General features: G+C 40.0%; 1 protein-coding gene across 4 annotated transcripts in view; it reads left to right on the forward strand.

Moving 5' to 3' along the window:
• CENPF (centromere protein F) overlaps window positions 1–22448 on the forward strand; it is a 63597-nt gene that overhangs the window by 9627 nt on the left and 31522 nt on the right. For 3 of the 4 annotated variants that reach the window (XM_047704735.1, XM_047704737.1, XM_047704736.1), the window contains exons 5-10: window positions 248–339; window positions 2382–2673; window positions 3810–4012; window positions 11778–11903; window positions 13281–13409; window positions 18038–18160. In XM_047704735.1, coding sequence (XP_047560691.1) covers window positions 248–339; window positions 2382–2673; window positions 3810–4012; window positions 11778–11903; window positions 13281–13409; window positions 18038–18160 — 965 coding nt within the window. The remainder of the gene's footprint in view (window positions 1–247; window positions 340–2381; window positions 2674–3809; window positions 4013–11777; window positions 11904–13280; window positions 13410–18037; window positions 18161–22448) is intronic. The other variant, XM_047704738.1, reaches the window with a different exon arrangement.

Genomic DNA, 22448 nt, shown 5'->3' on the forward strand with positions numbered 1-22448 from the left:
CTTAATGGGCTACATACCCATTTGTGTATCTGTGTAGTGGAGCTACCCACTTAAGCCTTTCAACTTTTCATTTTAGCCTGGAGTGTGTTTTAAAAAAAAATTCAGGTTCAGAATATTCAAACCCAGCGTCTGTTTACTTAGTGTGCTGCAATATTCATTTCTAAACTATTACGATGATTGTTGACCTGTGAATTCTTTTACAAAATCAGTGACCAAAGTAAAACTGTATCTCATTGTCTTTGTTTAGGTTCCAAGTATGAAGATCTAAAAGAAAAATATAATAAGGAGGTTGAAGAACGAAAAAGATTAGAGGCAGAGGTTAAAGCCTTGCAGGCTAAAGTAAGTTAATGATGGGTCTTTTCAGTGGAGTATGTAGTTGAACAAGTACTTTGATAAACAGGAGTCCAAGGTTAGAGAAAAATCCGGTTCACGTAGAGCTTGACACATTTTTCTTACGTTGAGAAGGTAAAGTTCCTGGCTGATTACATTAGTTATAATTACTTGTTGGTTTTAAAAGCAAGTAGAAGCAAAAAGTAGTGTGGGGAGATCAGTTTATCCCTAGACAATAGATGTTCATCAAATTCTACAGAAATTGTAGCCATATAATTATTCCCCTATGGAGACATAATGGTAAGGAGAGGGGAGGACCAGGGTCATTCTAGACATTCACTGGCTGGCTTTATTACCTGGAGGCTATTGGCTGCTTCCCATTCAGTCCTTATGGAATGTACTGATTGCCACGAGGGACATGGGGTTTAAGGGTCATTATTTATGAAATATTTATTTAGAGGAGAGAATTATCAAGATAATCTCCCCAGTTCTGTTAAGTAAGTTACAGAGACTCAAATTTTAAGCTCCATTTTGGTATGGGTAGATAGGCAGAGGGGTGGGTGACGAGGTTTGTTTGAATATCAGCAAAACAAACAAAATGCAGGTTTCAAAAACCCCTGCTTCTAGTTTAGGGACTGACCCACATACACCTGGTATCTGTAGAATTTACCTTTAGCATTTCCGCTTGTGTGATATTATTTGCTACAGAAAAGGGGGTGGGGGGAGAAAAACAACAACCTAAATCCCAGTTTTGCACTTTATGTATTTGTGCTAACCATAAGAACTCGCTGAAATGGGACAATTCAAACAGCTTAAGGCTGGATTTCTAAGTAGATACTTATGTACTGAGGATCACGAAGTACCTATGAGAGCTTGACCCTTTAATTATTCTCATGCCTTTAACCCTTCTTTGGAGATCACCAGGATTCTGATATGTAGCAAAAGTATTGGTTCTCACGGTAGAGTAAAAATTAAACAGTAATTCTCTGGTTTGTCTTAGAAACATCATGTGTTTTGTGATCAGTTCAGTCATTGGTGCCCACTTTCCTTCTGACATTGATTCCCATAGTTTTCTTGGTGGAGAAATTTGAGTCTGCAAACACAAAACCTCTCTGTGTGGCAAAGAAAAGATTTTGCTATAAAAAATTTAATGCACCGGGGCACCTGGGTGGCTCATTTGTTAAATGTCTGCCTTCAGCTCGGGTTATGATCCTAGGGTCCTAAGAGCGAGCCCCGCATTGGGATCTCTGCTCAACAAGAAGCCTGCTCCTCCCTCTCTCACTTCCCCTGCTCGTGTTCCCTCCTTCGTTGTGTCTCTTTCTGTCAAATAAATAAATAAAATCTTTAAAAAAAAAAAGATGAATGCACCATCTATAATCATGTCTTGATATTAGTCAGAATGGAGGTAAAGAGAACAAAAGAAGGAGATAAGGGGGATTATCTGATGAGGACTGAGAAATATATAGACTTGTTGAATCATTGTACACTTGAAACTAATATAACGCTGTATGTTAACTATACTTGAATTAAGAAAAATAAGGAATTCAGAGCAATTGCAAATCCACAAATGTGTGTTACATAAAACACCTTGTATGACATTTTTTGGAAGTGGTATGGTGGAAAGTGAGATTCTTGAAAGAATTCTTTAGGTTAATATTTAGTTTTGATCCTCTTTGTGCAAAGCTAGGGGAGGAGGTGACCAAGGACAGGCCAAGGACACCAAATTTCAGAACTCAAAATGGTAGTGAATACTCACTTGTTTTTAATGGAGTATATGAGAGATCCAGAATAAATATAAAAACTGAGCCCATCTTAATAGATTGGGACTCAAATATTACTGCCTTAAGCTTTCAGTGCTAAAGTATAACCATTAGACAGTTCCTTCCCTAGATACTGCAACCTTATGGTTCCCTTGATTTGATGAACATTCTTTCTTGGTATGCAGTGGAAGTGGTAGTTTCTTGGCATTATGTCCTTATGCTCTATCTGAAAATAAATAACCTTGACTATTGAGATGTTTAAGGGGCCCTAAAGAGTTTCTGTCTTTACAGAAAACGAGTCAGGCTATTCCCCAAAACACAATGAATCACCGGGACATTGCACGACATCAGGCTTCCTCATCCGTATTCTCGTGGCAACAAGAAAAGACCCCAACTCGGCTTTCATCGAATGCGCTAAAAACTCCCATTAGGAGAGAATTCTCTGCATCTCACTTCTCTGGGGAACAAGAGGTGACTCCAAGTAGATCAACTTTGCAAACAGGGAAAAGAGATGCTAATGGCAGTTTCTGTGATAATTCGAGCAATTCTCACCTTTTGGACCAATTAAAAGCCCAGAATCAAGGTAACTTTGTGAGCTAAATTAAATTGAAATTAAATTTTCCTGAGATAATTTCCAAGGTGATTCCAGAAGTTTATAGTCCTAGAAGGTACTTGTGTGTTCTGTTAGTTACATCAAAACTCAACCTCTCAATCTGGTGATGTGAAATACTGCTTTGGGGATAAAAGATACCATAGTTCTGGAATGTACCTTTATTTGTACTAGAAAGCTGGTACCCAGAAACTTTCAAACGTAGTCTTGAGTGGCTTTGTCTTTCTAGAAGTAGGGTGAGTAGGTCGGTTACAGTAGCCCTGCCCCATTCTTCTCTTCGGGCTTCTCTCGTGGCCCATGGAGCAAGCCTGGGGTCTGGCAACTTTGGCCAGAGGTGTGGCCCATGTCTGTGGGCAGCTTTGCTCTGTACTGCCAGGTTGTCCATGTAGGAACCAACCTGTAACATTGGCTGGAGTATCACACCACAGCTGACAGCCAAGGGCACCAGGTGGTGTTTTGGAATCTATTGTGCAGAAGATAATTTCCAGTGCTATAGTATATTGCAAATCACCGTTGGTGTTTGCTGGTGAGAATTGTCAAACTGCTAGTGCCATTGGAACCAGTATTATATGTATGTAGGGGGAAAAAAAAAGAAAAAAAAAATTTATTGTTAATTTTGGCAGTATAGGAGGCTCACACTGTCTTGATCTTTACTGGAGGTAAAACTACCAGAGAATACAGGAAGGTGAATTTTGCACTGCTTAGCACTCATTTGCATTGACATGGGCACAAAACAAATACAGTTTGCCAGCGTATAAAACTAAGTTGTAATTTTAATGTGGAGTATCATACGGGATACAGTTTTTTCAGCCTCAATAAGACACTCTTCATGACTTTAGAAAACCATTTTCTTTCCCAAGTTTCTCTGAAAACATTGGAAAATTTGTTTCACCTGCTTCCTATGGGATACTTGAATACAAATGACAATCGAGACTAACCATTGAATTAAATCCAATTAAAGTAGTTTCTGTGTTTAGTGTGAATTTATATTTACCCCACCAAAGATTTCAGAGCAGAGTAATAACATAAATGATACATTCTGAATTGAGCTATAGAAATTTGTCAAAATTATATATTAATTAAAATGTGGCTTTTGTATGTCATTTAAGACCTAAGGAACAAGATTAGTGAGTTGGAACTACATCTGCAAGGACAAGAGAAAGAAATGAAAGGCCAAGCAAACAAATGTCAAGAACTCCAACTCCAACTGGAGAAAGCAAAAGCAGAATTAGTTGAAAAAGAGAAAATTCTGAATAAAAATAGGGATGAACTGGTGAGATCAACAGCGCAGTATGACCAAGCATCAACCAAGGTACTGGACTTCTCATGTGTTGTTGAAAACCTACATTTGATCATACAGTTCTTTGGAAATTTTTTTCTTAAAATACTTCAACACTAAAATTTTTGAAATGTTAGTAATGAACCTCATTAATACATACTAGGCAGTATTGATGCAGTTGAACTAGTAAGTTCTTTTAGAGTTGGGCAGATGTGGGGTGAAATCCAGACTGCGTGTTTTCCCAGCAAAGTGACTTGGGCAAGTCACTGGTCTCTTGTCCGTCTAAGAGGGTGGGGAAGAATAAAGATCATGTATATATGGCACTTGACACATATAAGAGGAGACTAAGTAATGGAGCTTTAAAAGAAGCAGGGACACCTGGGTGGCTCAGTCGGTTAAGCATCTGCCTTCTGCTCAGGTCATAATCCCAGGGTCTGGGGATTGAGCCATGCATTGGGATCCCTGCTTAGCAGGGAGTCTGCTTCTCCCTCTACCTGACGCTCCTGTGCTTGTACTCTCTCTCTCTCTCTCTCTCTGTCTGATAAATAAATACAGTCTTTAAGAAAAAAAGAAAGAAAATGTGAGACTTTAAGAAGCACTCAAGAGGGCAGGTAAACTGGTAGAGTCAAGAGTTTTTGAGGTTTATGCTGAGAACCTTGAAGTTAATCCTATTAGATCCATGTCTGATGTGGGCCTAAGGAATTTACTTTTTTTTTTTTTTTTAAGATTTTATTTATTTATTTGTCAGAGACAGAGGGAGAGAGAGTGAGCGAGCACAGGCAGACAGAGGCAGGCAGAGGCAGAGGGAGAAGCAGGCTCCCCGCCGAGCAAGGAGCCCGATGTGGGACTTGATCCCAGGACGCTGGGATCGTGACCTGAACCGAAGGGAGCCGCTTAACCAACTGAGCCACCCAGGTGTCCCAGGAATTTACTTTTAATAAACTCTAGATATTTCTAAGGCAGCAGGTAAGAACCACTGTAGTAGGTAGATTTATATCGTCTGTTTGCCTTGTGAGGACAGGTTCTTTCTTTCTTTTTAAAATTATGTTAAGGTAATTGTAGATTTACATGTAATTGTACAAAATAGTAGCTTATTAATATGGTGGGTTACATTGATTGCTTTTCACATATTTGAACAAGCTTTGTATCCTTGGAATAAAACCTACAAGACCATGGTATATAATTCTGTTTATATATTTCTAAATTTTATTTGCTAATAATTCGTTGAGGATTTTTGTGTCTATGTTCACGAGGGATATTGGTCAGCTGTTTTCTATTTTTGTTCTTTCTTTAGTATTTGTATCAGAGATCATACTAGATTCATGAAATGAATTGGGAACTGTCATGATTTTGTGGGTCATGAGATAAAGCTCCACGTTGGGCTCTGCACTCAGTGTGGAACCTTCTTGAAATTCTCTCCCTCTCCTGTTTCTCCTGCTCATGCACTCTCTCAAATATATAAGTCTTTAAAAAATTACAAATTTAATTTTTAAAATAGATATATAGCTCCTAAAATTATTTATTTCATACTGGATGAGTTGGGATAGCTTGTGTTTTTTGAGGAAATGGTCCATTTTATCCAAATTTTTAAACTTAAAAGTGTAGTTTTTGTAGTATTATTCTTTTGATGTTGTTAGGTGAGGTGATATTCTCTTTCTGATATTTATGCCATTTTCTCTTTGCCAATCTTGCTAGAGATGTGTCAATTTTGTCAATAATGACAATAAAATTTGTCAGTTTATTGATCTTTTGTTGATCTTTCCAAAGAGTCAGCTCTTTGGTTCATTTATTTTCTTTTTTCAATTTTATATATTTTTGCTCTGTTACTTCCCTCTGCTGGCTTTGGGTTTATTTTGCTCTTCTTCTGGGTTGTTGAGGTGGGGAGCTTAAATGATTGGTTTTGAGACTTTTTTTTTCTAGTGTAGGCATTTAAAGCTATAAATTTCTCTCTACTGCTTTAGCTATGTCCTATAGATTTTGATGTATTGTATTTTTACTCTTATTCCATTCTGTGTGATTTTATTTGCTTAAGACTTCCTCTTTGCCCCATGAATTACTTAGAAATACCTTATTAAATTTCCAAGTGTTTGGAGATTTTCTTCTTCCTGTTATTATTTCCATTGTGTTCAGAGAACATACTGTATGATTTCAAATCTTCTAAGTTTGTTGAGGCTTGTTTTATGGCCTAAGACAATGGTCTACCTTGGTATATGTTTCATGGGCACTTGGGGGAAAAAGTATATTCTGTTGTTGGGTGAAGTGTTCTCAAATTATCCTTAGCCCCAAATTATCTGTTGGTTGATGGTGTTGTTGAATTCTATATTTATGCTCGTTTCTTGTCTATCAATTGTTGAAAGAAGGATGGTGAAAGTCTTCCATGATTATTGATTTATCTATTTCTCCTGTCCATTCTCAATTTTCACTTCACATATTTTATAGCTTTGTTGTTTGGTGCATAAACATTTAGGATTGCTGTGTCTTCTTGGTAGATTGACTTTTATCACTGTATAATAGCCCTCGTTGTTCCTGGAAATTTCCTTCATTCTCAAGTCGACTCTTTCTTTTCCTTTTTTTTTTTTTTTTTTAAATTTAAGATTTTATTTATTTATTTGATAGACAAGGAGAGAAGAAACACAACCAGGGGGATTATAAGAGGGAGAAGCAGACTTCCCACTGAGCAGGGAGCCCAATACAGGGCTTGATCCCAGGATCCTGAGATCATGACCTGAGCCAAAAGCAAATGCTTAACGGCTGAGCCATCCAGGTGTCCCAAGTCTACTCTTTCTGATATTAACATAGCCACTCCAGCTTTCCTTTAATTTTGCATAATGTATTTCCTTCTGTCTTTTGAGTTTCAGCCTATCTTTTTATTATTATATTTGAAGTGAGTTTTGTATAGACAGTATATAGTTGGGTATTTTTTTTTTAAGATGTTATTTATTTATTTGACAGAGAGACAGTGAAAGAGGGAACACAAACAGGGAGAGAGAGACACGGAGAAGTAGGTTCCCCGCTGAGCAGGATGCCCAATGTGGGACTTGATCCCAGGACTCTGGGATCACTACCTGAGCCTAAGGCAGATGCCCAATGACTAAGCCACCCAGGCGCCTGTGTATATACATATTTTTCAAAGATTTTATTTATTTATTTGAGAGCAAGAGAGTGAGAGAGAGAATAAGAGGGGAGAAAGTCAGAGGGAGAAGCAGACTTCCCATGGAGCTGGGACCCCCATGCAGGACTCCATCCTGGGACTCTGGGATCAGGACCTGAGCTGAAGGCAGTTGCTTAACCAACTGAGCCACCCAGGTGCCCCAAGTTGGCTATATTTTTTAATCCATTTTCCCACCATCTGTCTTTTAATTAGCATGTTTAGGCCATTTACATTTAATGTAATCATTGATTGGTTATGGTTTAAAACTGCCATTTTTTTTTTGTTTTCTATTTCTTTTTCTTTTTTTTTTGTTTTTTTTGTGAGTTACTCAAACATTTTACAGGATTTCATTTTAATTTATCTAGAGTTTTTAGATATGTTTCTTTGTAGAGCTTTTATAGTGACTGCTCTAGATAATACATTATATATACACATCATTTATCAGTCTGTTGGTGTTGTCATGTAAGCAGTCCTAAGGCATTACAGAAAATTTACTGTTCTTTTCATCCTTTTATCCTCCCCTAGTTATAATACAATTTCTTTAAGTGTCTACCTACATTTAGAACTACATCAGATGGTGTTATAATTTCTGCTTTAACTGTCAAACATAACTTAGAGATTCTTTCTCTTCAGTTTTCTATCATTTATGCCAAGATTATTGCCTACCCTGTTTTTCCTTCTTTTCTGATTCATTCCAGTGTTCCTTCTTTCATCATTTCCATTTTTTTTAGAGAACTTCCTTTAGCCATTTCTTCTCTCCTTTTTTTTTTTTTTTTTTTTTTTTTTTTTTGAGTTTGGTCTATTGGCCACATATTCTCTTAGTTTTCCTTTCTCTGGAAATGTCTTGATACTTCATCCTGGAAGGTGTTTCCTCAGGATACAGGGATTCTGGATTGTTCTCTTCTTTCATCACCATCATGTTTTCCCCTTGGGTTCCAAAGTCCCTAGTCACTCAGTCTCTTCCTTCAGAGCTTTCTTAATGTTTGTGCAGAGTTTTGAATTGTCAATGGAAGGAATAGAGAAATGTCTAGGTTCACTTTTTAGACATTCTCCTAGTGCCATGCTTTGCACAAAATATTGTTCATAAATACTGATTCGTTGTATGAGGGTGCAGTGGAAGGTCAGTGGGACCATGACCTACCTTGACCTATATATTTATTTACTTTGTGCAGTCTGAGTATGTAGGTTGGTTTTCCAAGTTAGAAAGACTTGAATTTGAGCCCTGGTTCTGCCACATCCTTATTGTTTTGTTTTTGAATTCTCAGCCTCCACTGCCTAATCAATAAAATGGTGTTAAAAATGTCCATGTCCAGGGCACCTGGGTGGCTCAGTGGGTTGAAGCCTCTGCCTTCGGCTCAGGTCATGAACCCAGGGTCCTGGGATCAAGCCCCGCGTCCAGCTCTCTGCTCAGTGGAGACCCTGCTTCCCTTCCTCTCTCTGCCTGCCTCTCTGCCTGCTTGTGATCTCTCTCTGTCAAATAAATAAATAAAATCTTAAAAAAAAAAAAAAGTCTGTGTCCTAGGATTGTTGTAAAGATTGAGATAACATTTTTAAAGGCTGTAGCGTAGTGCCTGGCACAGGATAAGTTATAATAATACATTAGTTATTATTCCATTGAGTTCCTTGTCATTTAAGCTTATTTTCAGTTGCATTTCTTGCCAACTCAGGCTTTCCTTTATATAATTAACTTATGCTATTATACTTTGTCTTACTGGTTTTGATGTGACAGGATCACTGGATCTTTGTTCTACCTAGCATTTTTGATAAAGTTTCTTCTTACCAGATCATGAATTAAAACTTTTGACGAGGACAGTGCTGAGAACACAGCTCTGGCTTTCTATTAGAAACTTTCTTCCAGGGGCACCTGGGTGGCTCAGTGGGTTAAAGCCTCTGCCTTCAGCTCAGGTCATGATCCCAGGGTCCTGGGATCGAGCCCTGCATTGTGTGGGCTCTCTGCTCAGCAGGGAGCCTGCTTCTTCCTCTCTCTCTGCCTGCCTCTCTGCCTGCTTGTGATTTCTGTCAAATAAATAAATAAAATCTTAAAAAAAAAAAAGAAACTTTCCTCCAGGTTATTAAGACTCATTTGTTCAATGCTTTCTGGATTCCTTTTTCCCAGTGAGCAACAAATCTACCTAACTGATAATTCAGACTACCTTTCTCCCTCTCACCTCTAGGACCAGGTCAAATGTGTTGCTGAAATCAATTGTGCTTTGTTTATGCTGTTCCTTGACCTACCATTAGAATTACCCATTAAGTAAAATGGAGCTAATTTAATCAAAATCAATACCATGTTCTTTTGTGAGTACATGCTATTTCTAGTTTTCTTCTTTTCCAAGTATTTTCAAACTGTGTGGGATATAAAGTTTGAACTCACATAGAAACATTGAGGCAGCAAACTTGGTATTAAGCACCCACATTTCACAGATGAAAACTTGGGCCCAAGGTGCTGAGTGAGTGCCCAAGGTCATACACTACATATTTTCAAGGATTTTAGCTCTGGAAATTATTTTAGAACATTCATGATACCCAGTGGTCAGCTACTCTTACATGGATTGTGCATATTCAACATCATAATATTATTGCATAAATTTTAAATAAAATATAAGTATCTTCTAAGTGCTCTTTTTAAACCTGTTTTATAGTGGGAAAGTTAACTGATTTTGAGATTAGTGGAATGTGTTGCAGTTTGAGGGACGACCAGCAGAGGGCACCAAGGGTTCATGCATCTCTTCCCTGCATGGTTTTTGTTTGTTTGTTTGTTTTGGGGGTTTTTTTTTCCCCCCCTGAGAATTGTCAACCACCACCATTTGGACAGTTATCTGAGCAGTGACTTTTATCTGGGTTGTTTCCTGATGCATCCCCCATGCCTAGCACAGTGCTTGACATATAGTAGGCTCTCGATAAATATTTGTTGGATTCATATTTGTTATTGTTATAAATAATTTCTTTAATACTTTTCTTTGGGGATTTAAAAGTTTAAGAACAGTAAAGATAATGAAAAGGTGTCTTACTGTATTAATTTTAACCACTGGCTCAATTATTTTTCTTTTTGAATTTGGTATATTTAAAGTTCTGATAGTTGGAAAATCATTTAGTCATTAATGACCAACTCTTTTTTTTTTCATCTTTTGTTAGTTAATAATCATTGTCTGGTCTTCTGGCAAAGTATTACTTAGTGTTTTCTTTTCCTCCAATTTTTCTGTTAAATTTCTAGTGTTTCTAATAGTCCTGAATGAGATTATAGTGCTTCCCGGAGAAATACTTTAGAAGAGAGATTTCCCCAATTGGGGCACCTTTCTTTTAGACCAGGGAGTTCTCCCCAACGCATATGACATGTTTTTAGTCTTCCCTGGAACTTTAGAGTTGTTTTGAGGATTTGAACACCGTGGGGAAAATTCAAAGGAATGGTTTTCAGTACTTGATGATTTAAGGCCATTTTGCTCCAATTTAATTTTAGAACGACATCTTAAGTTTTGATTTAGTTCATGTTTTAAAACTTATCCTAAGCATATTGGTTATGTATAAAGGCAAAAAAATGTTCTTTGTGTTGCTTATGGCAGCTTGGTTAAAAACCAGTTGTGATATTCTCTGGAGTGCTGTGAACCTTCAGAAATTGAAAATGTCATAGTGGGAGCTTTGTGGAAAGAGGTTTTTTTAATATTTAAAATTTCACCTGGGCACCTGGGTGGCTCAGTGGGTTAAGCCGCTGCCTTCGGCTCAGGTCATGATCTCAGGGTCCTGGGATCGAGTCCCGCATCGGGTTCTCTGCTCGGCGGAGATCCTGCTTCCCCCCCCCCCCCTCTCTGCCTGCCTCTCCATCTACTTGTGATCTCTCTCTGTCAAATAAATAAATAAAATCTTAAAAAAAAAATTTCACCTATTATTCTTGCAACAGACTCTCATATGAGGGTCATGGGCACCCACTGATTATTCTACAGCTGTTAAATGACACAGGTCAACATCACCGCATTTGAGTGTCTCATTTCCATGCAACAAAATGTCAGGTGAATCTTTATTCATTATTCAGAAACAATGATTTCTTTTTTCATAGTGCAAATTATGAAGTATTTCTTTAAATGGTCGAATATTTACATCTTTTCTAATACTTCCCAGATACAAACTTTATGTGTGCTAAAATAATTAATAGCGGTTTTAGTATTTGTTGATCATTTTATTTTATTCTATGCATTTGTTAAGTAAGTAAGTAATCTCTACACCCAGTGTGGGGCTTGAACTCATAACCCCAAGATCAAGAGTCACAAGCTCTGCTGGCTAAGCCAGTGAGGAATCCCTGCTGATCCTTTAAAAACTTTTAGTGAAACAAAAATGTCAAAATACAGGGGCGCCTGGGTGGCTCAGTGGGTTAAGCCTCTGCCTTCGGCTCAGGTCATGGTCTCAGGGTCCTGGGATCGAGCCCCGCATTGGGATCTCTGCTTAGCAGGGAACCTGCTTCCTCCTCTCTCTCTGCCTGTCTGCCTCTCTGCCTACTTGTGATCTCTGTCCGTCAAATAAATAAACAAAATCTTAAAAAAAAGTCAAAATACAGATGATCTTGAACCAGATCTTATAACCAATTTTCCTAAAATTCAAAATATTTGTTTCTCACCTCGAATAACTTTGTATTGACCGTTTTTATTTGTTTTTAAGTGTACTACATTGGAACAAAAACTGAAAAGATTGTCTGAAGATTTGAGTTGTCAGCGACAAAATGCAGAAAGTGCCAGATGCTCTCTGGAACAGAAACTCAAGGAGAAAGAAAAGGAGTTTCAAGAGGTAAGGTGAATGGCTTCACAAGGAGTTTGCATTTCGTAGTTTTGTCATTTGTAAAGCATTGCTGTCACTTGGGGTGTTCTGCGAGAGGGAAACTCCTTTGTGAGGAACAGGTTCCCCGTATGATCCTTCACACTTCCATCTTTCAGTTTTCTATTGGAGAAGCGACTCAAGAGCTAGAATGTTCTTTTTTTATCCGTGTCCTCTGATTTCTTAGAGATTTGATACCAAGTAGGAAAGAATCCTGTCTCTTCTTTCAAAGACTCTCAGTTGTGGAGGAAGTTGTATCCTGTTCTCCACATGTTTCTAAAGGCTGTGGGTTGGTGAATACATTAGACAGGTAGTTGATGTGGTGGGGAGAGGAGTTGGCAGCCATGTTAGGGGTGAAGACGCCTTTCTAGAAGTGTTGCTGCCAGTGGAAAGTGACTTAGCCTGGCCGAGTGTATCCTATGGGTTGAGGCTCTCTAGTCTTTCTTTCTTTTTTTTTTTTTTTTTTAAAGATTTTATTTATTTATTTGAGAGAGAGACAGTGAGAGAGAGCATGAGCGAGGAGAAGGTCAGAGGGAGAAACAGACTCCCCTTGGAGCTGGGAGCCTGATGCGGGACTCGATCCTGGAACTCCAGAATCATGACCTGAGCCGAAGGCAGTCGTCCAACCAACTGTGCCACCCAGGCGTCCCTAGGCTCTCTAGTCTTTCAGTAAGAGCCCCTGGAGATGCAAGTCTGGTCTCCCGATGTGGTTATCAAAGTTAATTGGTGGCATATCCTTGCTCTCATTCTAAGTTATGAGTGTTATGATGTTTGATATCTTAAACCCCATTTTTTTTTAAATTTTATTTATTTGTTTGATAGATTACAAGTAGGCAGAGAGGCAGGCAGAGAGAGAGAGAGGAGGAAGCAGGCTCCCTGCTGAACTGAGAGCCCAATGTGGGGCTCGATCCCAGGAGCCTGAGACCATGACCTGAGCTGAAGGCAGAGGCTTAACCCACTGAGCCACCCTGGCACCCCATTAAACCCCATTTTTGAGTGTTTTGATTTCCTAGTGGAGTTATCACCGTGGCGGCTCTGCTCTACTCCCTTTTGCCCCTGGATTTGCGGAAACAGAGATGAAGCATTTCGGACTGGGGCTGGGACCGAAGCTGGCTGGTCTCCATGTGGCCAACTGGCAGACTCCTCCCTCCCTCTGAAGGCCTGCATTTGATCACCGGGACCAGTGCTGAAGACAGTTTATATTTATTGTTAAGTGAACGGTCAGCCTGGCTTCCTCTTGTCTCCTGCTCTCTCAACCAGCATGGCCTGCCTGTAGGAGGCTTGCCCACCCTGGCATCTCCTTGTCACCTGTCGGCAGTCCGACTGACATGTGCGCCTTTGGTGTTTCAGGAGCTCTGCCGTCAACAGCGCGCCTTCCAAGCCCTGGACCAGGAGTGCGCGCAGATGAAAGCCAGACTCACGCAGGAGTTACAGCAAGCCAAGAACACTCGCGACATCCTGCAAGCTGACCTGGATAAAGTAGGGAGCTGGCTTATTTCTCTCCTCATTTAGTCCCCGTTTTCCTTATTCATGCATTTGCTATACTGCAGCTGACGTGCTGATGCTTTTAATGAAGAATGGCTCTAACCTCCCTTTCCTTACTTACCCAAGGAAGAGAGCAAACAGTCCTTCTGAGTCTGGGGTTTCTCATTTCCAGGAAGAGGGGAGTGAGTGAGGATCTCAGACCTGAATGTCTGTGCAGGGGTGTGATGTTCTGGTGGTTCTTGGGTGCGACACCAGATGGAAACCCTCCCCACTAATTCATGCCCCCCCAAACCGTCAAAGCACTGAAAACTATAATCCGTTACTTATTTAACACTTACTCCAAAAATGATCTCACCCATTTTATGGCTTTGTCTCTCATCTATATCATGACAACCCTTGTATTATTATCTTCAGCTGGGATACTGAAGTCCTGAACTTCAGGCTTGCGGGTGTGTACCTGGTATTTCCACTTGCTGGTCCATCAGGCATCTCACACTTGGCAGGGTAGTAGCTGAACTCCTGCTCCTTATATCAAACATGCTCCTCCCGGAGTCTTCCTTATCCCAATAAACAGCAATTCCATCCTTCACCTCACTGAAGCCAGATCAACATGTCATCTTCAACTCTGCCTTTTCTCTCACACCTCAAAGGCTTTCATTAGGATTCTTCTGACTCCGCCTTTATTTACACACACATGTGTGTATATACACACCCATGTATTTTTGCATATGTATGGATACTATCTGTATAGCTATATTTAAACCTTTTCATGTTAATATACAAAATTTACATAGGGCAAATTTACAATTTAATAAATTATTATAAGGAATGTTCTCTTAGAACCATTAACTGTGTCAGGGCCTAGAATCTTCTCAGCTACTCCAAGAAACCCTCTATGTGCTCCCTCTCTCCTTGCTAAGAATAAACCTGATTTGTATGACTTTTTTAAAAGGGAGTAAATATAAGTTATGTTTTACTGGTTTTCAGGTTTTTGAATAGAGATATGAACACTTATTCATAGTTATAGAATATAAAGTATGTATTTATACAAAATTTACCAATCTTATCTATTCTTTCCCAGTGTATTTGTGTGAATTACAATACAAAATAGTGCTCACCCTGCAAGACACTGTGATAACCATACAAACCCAAATGAGTCCCAAATAAGGACTAGGGGTTGCCTGTAAAACCGTAAACTCAGGTCCTGAGTAAATGAACACACCTTGAAGAGTACAGAGAAGACAAAAAGCTTGCTAGAAATGCATGTTTATACATTTTACTTAATAGGAAGTCAAGATACATATTTAAAATTATTGGATCAAGGAAAAGAGACTTAGGTTTATTATTTAATATTATAATATTAAGGCAACGGAAGAAGCCACTGTATTTTTTACTAAAGTTTTGTAAATTGGAGGGGAGGTAGGTATTCCTGTATATGGGAATCCACTGATAAATCCTTAATGTTGTTATAAGATTGTTATTTCGATTCATGAAAGTAGCCATCAAAAGAATAAAAATAGAAATGGTAAAAGACTATATATAGAAAGAAGGATGGTGTTGGACAGAAATCAGTTTATTTCCTGCCATCCTGTGCGGTTGTATTAGTTTTTATTTAGATTACTTTTATAATCATTTTAAACAATGGCACTGCATATTTATGAACAAGTGATTATGTTCAATACATAGTTTTATAAAATCTACACCAACCGTGAGCTTTGCTTATTTCTGGACTATACTGTTAAGCAGTTTTGTTTTATTTTGGCTTTTGTCTATTTATTTTTCCAAATAGTCCTGTGTAGTATACTTTATTAATAAAATAAATATTAGATTGCCATCAACGACTGAAATGTTAAAACCCCTACTTGAGGAAATTGGAGGCAAACTCTTCTCTTCCATCCCTTCCTTCTGATTCTGTTATCTCCCTGAATTTCTGTCTAATGAACGTTGTTGTCCAGCTTTGTGTTTTATGCTGACTATGGCTACTGTTCACCATTGCTGGTCCCTGTCTGGTCTAAGACTGGCATTTGTCACCTGGTTTATCATACTAGCCTCCTCACTTCTCTCCCTCCTTCTGGACTTGCTCCTCACAGTATGTTTTCAACCGGCCACCAGAGTGAGTCTTGTAAAGTCTTAGTCCCAATTATGTCACCCCTCTACTTGCAACTGCAGTCACTTCTCGTCTCTCTCCTAGCAGGAGCCGTGTCCTTCCAAGGGTCTGCAGGACCTGGTGGGCTTCCCACCACCTCGCTCATTGGCTTCCTCGCTGTTGGTGGAGCACACTCCGCATGTGCTCTCTGGGGAAGCGCTGCGTCTGGACGGGTGTGTAGGGCACACACCTTCGCTTGCATAAACTTTCTGCTCTAATGTCGCTGTATCAGTGACATCTGCTCTTGTCATCACATAGATTCCTACCCTCAAGTACTTTCTGCGTCCTTTCCCTTACTTAACGTTTCTCCATAGGGCACATCCTCTAATGTATGATACAGTGATTTCTTTCTTTTTATGTTGTCTTCCTTCCATCACTTAAATCTTTCCGTGAGGACAGGCTTTTGTCTGTTTAGTTCCCAGCTCGACCTGCAACACGCAAACACGGAACACCAGAGCTTGGAAGCGGCAGGCAGATCGCAGGTGCTCATTCTTTTCTTGACTTGACCCATGTTGCTTGACCAGGTGACACATTCTGTTTTTTGTTTTTTTTTTAATTATTTTTAAAAGATTTTATTTACTTATTTGAGATTGTGCAGAGCAAGAGAGAAAGAGAAAGAGACAGAGTGAGCATGAGCAGTGAGCCCGGTGCGCATCTCGATCCCAGGACCCTAAGATCATGACCTGAGCCAAAGGCAGATGCTTAACTGACTGAGCCACCCAGGTGCCCAGGGTGACACATTCTTGAGTTTACCCTGAGTATATCCGGTGTTCACCTTTTGTCAGAATTCCAACTATCTCCTCAGGACTTGCTTCTTTGGTTCCTAAAATTAAGGTTCTCCCACTGAGGTAGAGTCTCATTTTATGGAAAATACTGGTTAACTCTCAAATTTAGGACATAACCAAGTGGGACATGTTGACCTCTCTTAGTAGAGGAATGAGAGATGGGGATGCAGCCAAAATGGGAGCGGTGACATTCCCTGATATCTGTTCGTACTGGGAGTTAGTCCTCCAACCAGCGATCCAAGGTTGAGAGACAAAACAAAACCAAAACACCCTCCAAACAAACGAACAAACAAAAACTCCTTTCCCGGGATGAAAGTTTAACAACTTAAAAAAAAAAAAGAAGTTTTTTTAAAGTTTAACATTTAACGGTTTTCAACTGTTTAATGGGCTTCCTCCAAGACCTTTAAAAAAAGGCCTTTTTTTGGTTTCTGGTTTTTATTTTGCCTGAGTCTTGCTTTTATTAGATGTTGTGTCGTATATTTACCTACTGTGTGGGTGGATGTTCAGGTTCCCAATATCTTCTTGTTCATCGTAGCTGTGGTAATAACATCCCTGTGTCACATCGTGGTGTTTCTGTAGGACAGGTTTCCACGTGTGAACTTGGCCATATCGGGCACGTGTATTCTCCCTCCTGATCGATTCTGACAAACTGCCCTCCAAAAAATTGTAATGTAATGTACCTTCTCACCCGGTTGGTGTAAGAGAGGTCCTGGTTTTGCCTATTTTTGTTGATAGGAGATAGTCCTGGTTTTATAGATTTTGCCAACCAAGGAGTGAAAAAGTCATCTTATCGTTGTTTCAATTCATGCTTCCTTGATTACCACTCAGGATATTTCTTTCAGAGGTTGATTAGCTATTTGTGTTTTTTTTGTGTGTGTGTAAAATTGTCTGTTTCTATTCTTTACTCTTAAAAAAATCAGTTTGCTTTCTTCTTTTTTTTTTTTTTTATTTGATTTTTTTTTATTAATTTTTTATTTTTTCAGCATAACAGTATTCATTATTTTTGCACCACACCCAGTGCTCCATGCAATCTGTGCCCTCTACAATACCCACCACCTGGTGCCCCCAACCTCCCACCCCCCACCCCTTCAAAATTCTCAGATCGTTTTTCAGAGTCCATAGTCTCTCATGGTTCACCTCCCCTTCCAATTTCCTTCAACTCCCTTCTCCTCTCCATCTCCCCTTGTCCTCCATGCTATTTGTTATGCTCCACAAATAAGTGAAACCATATGATAATTGACTCTCTCTGCTTGACTTATTTCACTCAGTTTGCTTTCTTCTAAATTAACCATAGATGTCCTTTGTTTGTTGTATCATGGATATATAACATTGAATCTGTCACACAGCAAATATGTTCTCCCAGTTTTGTTTCTTAGCTCAACTTTTTGTTTTGGTTTTTTATTACTATTTCATTGTTTTCACTTTTTGGTGATCAAATTTGTTTATTTCCTCTGTGGCTCCCTCCCCAAACCCAGCCCTTTTCCCTCTTCTATCTGCTGTCCCCCAAATTGATCTGATGGTATTTTAAGTGAAAACTATAATGCTGTATTCAGCTCTGACATAGATCGTGTCTTACCCAAAATAGATGGTGTCAGTTCTTATATTCCATGACCGTTTCATTTAAGAATAAAAAAATAATTTAAAAAGTAAAGAACATAAAAACGAAACTTTGTCCTATTTCCTCTTTGCAGGTCATGTCAGGAAAGCACCAGCTAGAAAAAACTTTGGAAGAGTTTAAGCAGAAGTTCTGCAGAACTGAACAGGCCTTACAGGCCAGTCAGGTCCAGGAAAATGAGCTGAGGAGAAGCAGTGAAGTAAGTGAGGTATCAAGATGCAAATTTATCAGCTACTTTGTGGGATGAAGTGGGAGGGTAGAGAATTCCTATGTTGTTTCTTTGTCGTTTATCATGACCACACGTAATTTTCCTTTTTATTTTTTGGAAGTAGTACAAACAAAGTGTTTTGTAGATAACCTACGACATAGAACATATGTACTTTTTTTTTCCCACCTTCCATTTGTATATGATTACTAATATGTGTCTAGCAATTATAGGTAAACATGGGTTGTATTAAGATCATGTATTACTTTTTTTTTTTTAAAGATTATTTTAGATTATCTGAGAGATGGAAAGAAGTGGAAAAAAACAAAATTTTTCATTCTAAGAAGAAAGAAAATGGGTGATGGGAGGTATAATTTAAATCCCCTTTCTAAGGGTTCGCTTTTGAGTCATCAAATATTAACTTTGTTGAAAATCACAGATTTAAATAAACAAAAGCAAAAATTCTTGGAAGGGGCTCCTGGGTGGCTCTGTTGGTTAAGCCTCAGACTCTTGATTTCGGTTCAAGTCTCAGTCTTAGGGTGTTAAAATCGAACCTTGTGTCGGGCTCTGTAGTGGCCATGGAGCTTGTTTGAGATTCTCTTTCTCTGCTCCAACCCCTACTTGCGTGCGTTCTCTCTCTCTCTTTTTCTCAAAAACAACAAGTAATTGTTAGTTGTTGCCCTAAGTCATTTTGGCATGTGCAAGTTTGACAGTGTCTTTTTTTGGAGATTCATTTATTACACAAAATGGTGGATGAAGTTTCTCCAGTGGCTTGGATATGAGGAGAGTGACCTGATGTTGTTATGGGATTGTATCCATACTTACTTGATTCAGCTTCTCTATTTAGTGGCCTGGAGTTTTATTTATTTTTTTTAAGAGGGAGAAGAGAGGTTGGAGGGGCAGAGGGAGAGAGAGAATCTTGAGCCAACTCCCTGCCCAGCACGGAGCTTATCTTAAACAGCTCATTTGGGGACAGTTAGTAGACTGAAACAGCTTGACTAGAACCATAAATCAGCACTGGACTCTTACAAAGAAGCACGGCAGAACGGGAGTTTTTTTCTCTATCAAATATCACAGGAAAGAATTTTTCCCACTTCTTTAAATCTTTTGCAATCGTTTTTTAGACTGAAGATTCTCTTTTTGAAAAAAGAATTCTGTATAAAGAACAGTTCTTCATCAGATGGGGAAAGTCTCCATGTATTTATCCCCACAGCTCTGAAGAGGGTATCCTGATTGCAAAACCTGAACATCTGTCAGTAGTAAAGAGGTGATGGCTAGAGCAGCAGGCCTCGGAGGGGTCATGCTGCTGGGGACAGGAGGCCACAGCTCCAGCCACCCAAGTGGAAGCAAACTTCGTGTCAGATGATGGTTTCATCAGCGACTGTTTTCAAATGGCAGTGTTTGTTTCAGCAAAACAAATGTTTGCCTTTTTGGCCAGTGAGGACCAACCAACAGATGCTTCTGCGAACATTTCCACAGGCGCACTGGCACCGAACCCATCCCCCTGTGAGCTTTCCTTCCAGTCAGAAACTCTCCCTCGATTCCACTGGCTGCCTGGTAGAAACATTTTGTAGAAGCAGTCGTCTGGTGAAGAGGGTCCAGCCACTGTGTGCTTGGCCAAGTCACAGTAGTGGGCTGGACACTGTCTTGCAGGTGTTTCTCAAGACGTGTGCGCTTCCATGGGCTCTGGGTTGCCCGCTGTGGAGCTTGTCCACCTTGAACTCTAGCCTGTACAGTTAAATGCACGTCCTGTTGGCGCTTAGATTTCATTGATTTCTGTGTCCCGTGAAAGGGGCTAGCCCAGGGCTGAGGGATTCATGTACTGTTGGACTTTGTTTATGTTTGTGGTTATGTTTCTTTATCAAGAATTCCCAGGGTCTAGCTGGCTCTTGCATTTTGAATTGGGATTGGCATTAGAAAAGTGATTTACCCAGTTAGAGTGGTGGTGTGACTTAGTAGCAAAAGGGTAACTTAAAGGAAAGGAGACCTCGGATTGCATCATTTTCTGCTGCCTCCCTGCTATGTGACCTGCAGACAATGACCTAAACTTTCTGAGTCTGACTTAACTCATCTGAATATAGGGACTAATAATACCCTTCCCTTTTCCAAGCTATATTAATGATGGCATTAAATATTCTACATAAAGTGCTTAGCCCAGTGCCCAACACATGAATGTTTATTAGTAAAGTATTGCAGGCTACCTGATCATTGCCCTGGTCTCCACAACAGCTATGACCTTTTGACGTTCCTACTGTTTGCTGTTCCCTGTAGGCACAGAAAGTGAGGAGCCCAGGACAGTGCATTTGAGATTTTTCACATTAAAAATGTTGCCTGTTCTATGCTTCTCTCACTCTGGTATCTTTCTGTGTCGTATTCCAAGTACAAACAGGCCTAACATGTTTACAGGTTTTGGATGCTGAAATAATGCGACAGTTGTACCGAAATTTTCCTTGTCTGCATTTAGTACATAGGCTGCTCACAATGAGAAAATACCCGTACCAGGAATGTGATTTAATGGCCCAATCAATGGCAAAATTAACATCTAGTATCAGAGTGAAAGGAGGCTTTAGGTAAGCTGCTCAACCCACATCTAGTGCCAGCCACCTAGCGTTGGGTAGGCGATAAAATACCATCATGTGATAGCCAAGATGAGGGAACGCTTGCCTGGGGACCTCCCTGAGCTTGGGGATCTGTAGTATACCAGGTTCTCCAAGGAGCTTGGCCTGGCAGGCAGGAATGACGAGGTGGAAGGGGACACATCCTCTGCATCATCCCTTGTTCATGATAGAGGCTTGGTCCCAGTGGGGGGGGGCACATATTAAGCTCCATTCATGGGCGGAGATCACAAAATGCCACACAGTAACCGAAATTTGTTTTGTCTGGCCCTAGGAAATGATGCTTCCCTTGCTGCTCCTAAACTGAAGTTGATCAGGGCGGAATTGCTTGCTAAGCTCTAATGCGGGCTTGTGGTGATAGGGATGTTTGTTGTGTCTTTCCACACTAGTGCCCAGTTTTGCAAATCATTTGAGGATGCAAGAGATGCCTAGGAGAATACATCCTTGTATGCTTAACTCATTGTTGTTAATGAGCTAGCCAATCAAGTCTTAAGTGGCTATGGCCTCACAGAAACCTAATTGGTGATGGACGGCAGCCTACAGATCCATTTTCAGATGTTCATTTTCCACATTTTGGCCTTTTAAAATTCTTGGGTTGGTCATAGCCATAGTATTACAAGCCTGCTGGGTCCCAGGATTGGCTGAACATTTTGTTAGAAACAAATATTTACGGAGCTAAAGCCAGAATAGAGAAAGACATGTTAGTCTTTCCATTGGGCTTACTATTCATTTAAATGCCCCCAGTTATGGACAGAGATGGATAGAGACCGACAGACACATAAACAAGCATAAGTTGCCCCCTTCCCTCTCTCTTCTCCTTCTTTTTACCTTGCTTCCTTCTGTGGGGGTGCCGTCAACTTTGAACAGTGTCTTCTCAGCTTTGCGGCCCCTCCTCCAAATGCAGATGCCACTCGACTTGATTAGATGTTTAGGGTAAGAAAATAAGTGGCACCGTAAGACTGGGAAGTCAACTCAGGTGGTTAAACAAGCTCGTTACTATTTTACATTGAAGTCATTCTGCTCACCTTAGCGCGATCATGTAGATTCGGCTGCTGTCAAATTTGGGGAAGAAATGCTAATAATATTGCTCAGTTACCCTTGTTAAAGTGCTTTAAGGTAGTTTTCCTTTCACATCTGTGATCTCATCTGAGTGGTGATCGTTCTGAGCCTGGAGAGCAAACAAGTGATATAGTTTCTTACAGTTTAATGAACCTCGTTCAAGTCCGCAACATCCATGCACCTTGATGGTCACCCTTGGCAGAGTTTAACACTGACGGGGGTGAACGTTCGCTCCTCAGTCTCCAGATTAGTCGGAGACGCCCATCAGTCCTGATTGATCAAGTGTCCATTTAGCGCGTGGAAGGGAGCGGGACTAGGACAAAGGAGCCAGAGGAGTGTAATTACAACAGGCTCTGTCTTATTCTGAGGATGAAATGAACATATATGCGTGAACACAGCAGCTGCCCGGAAGTTTTCAAGTACGTTCTACTGGCCAGATTCTCCCTCTTCTTGAATTTGGCTTTGCTGCATGGGTACCCATCTGCTGGTAGTAACCAGACTGATAATTGAAGGCAACCTTCCAACACAGCTTTGCCAGGGCCATCTGTTTTCTAACGGGGCTGTAGGGTTTTGGAGGATGGGTCTTAATTGTTTCTTTAAGATTCAAA

This window comes from Lutra lutra, chromosome 15 (assembly GCF_902655055.1).
Source record: "Lutra lutra chromosome 15, mLutLut1.2, whole genome shotgun sequence".
Classification (NCBI taxonomy): Eukaryota; Metazoa; Chordata; class Mammalia; order Carnivora; family Mustelidae; genus Lutra; species Lutra lutra.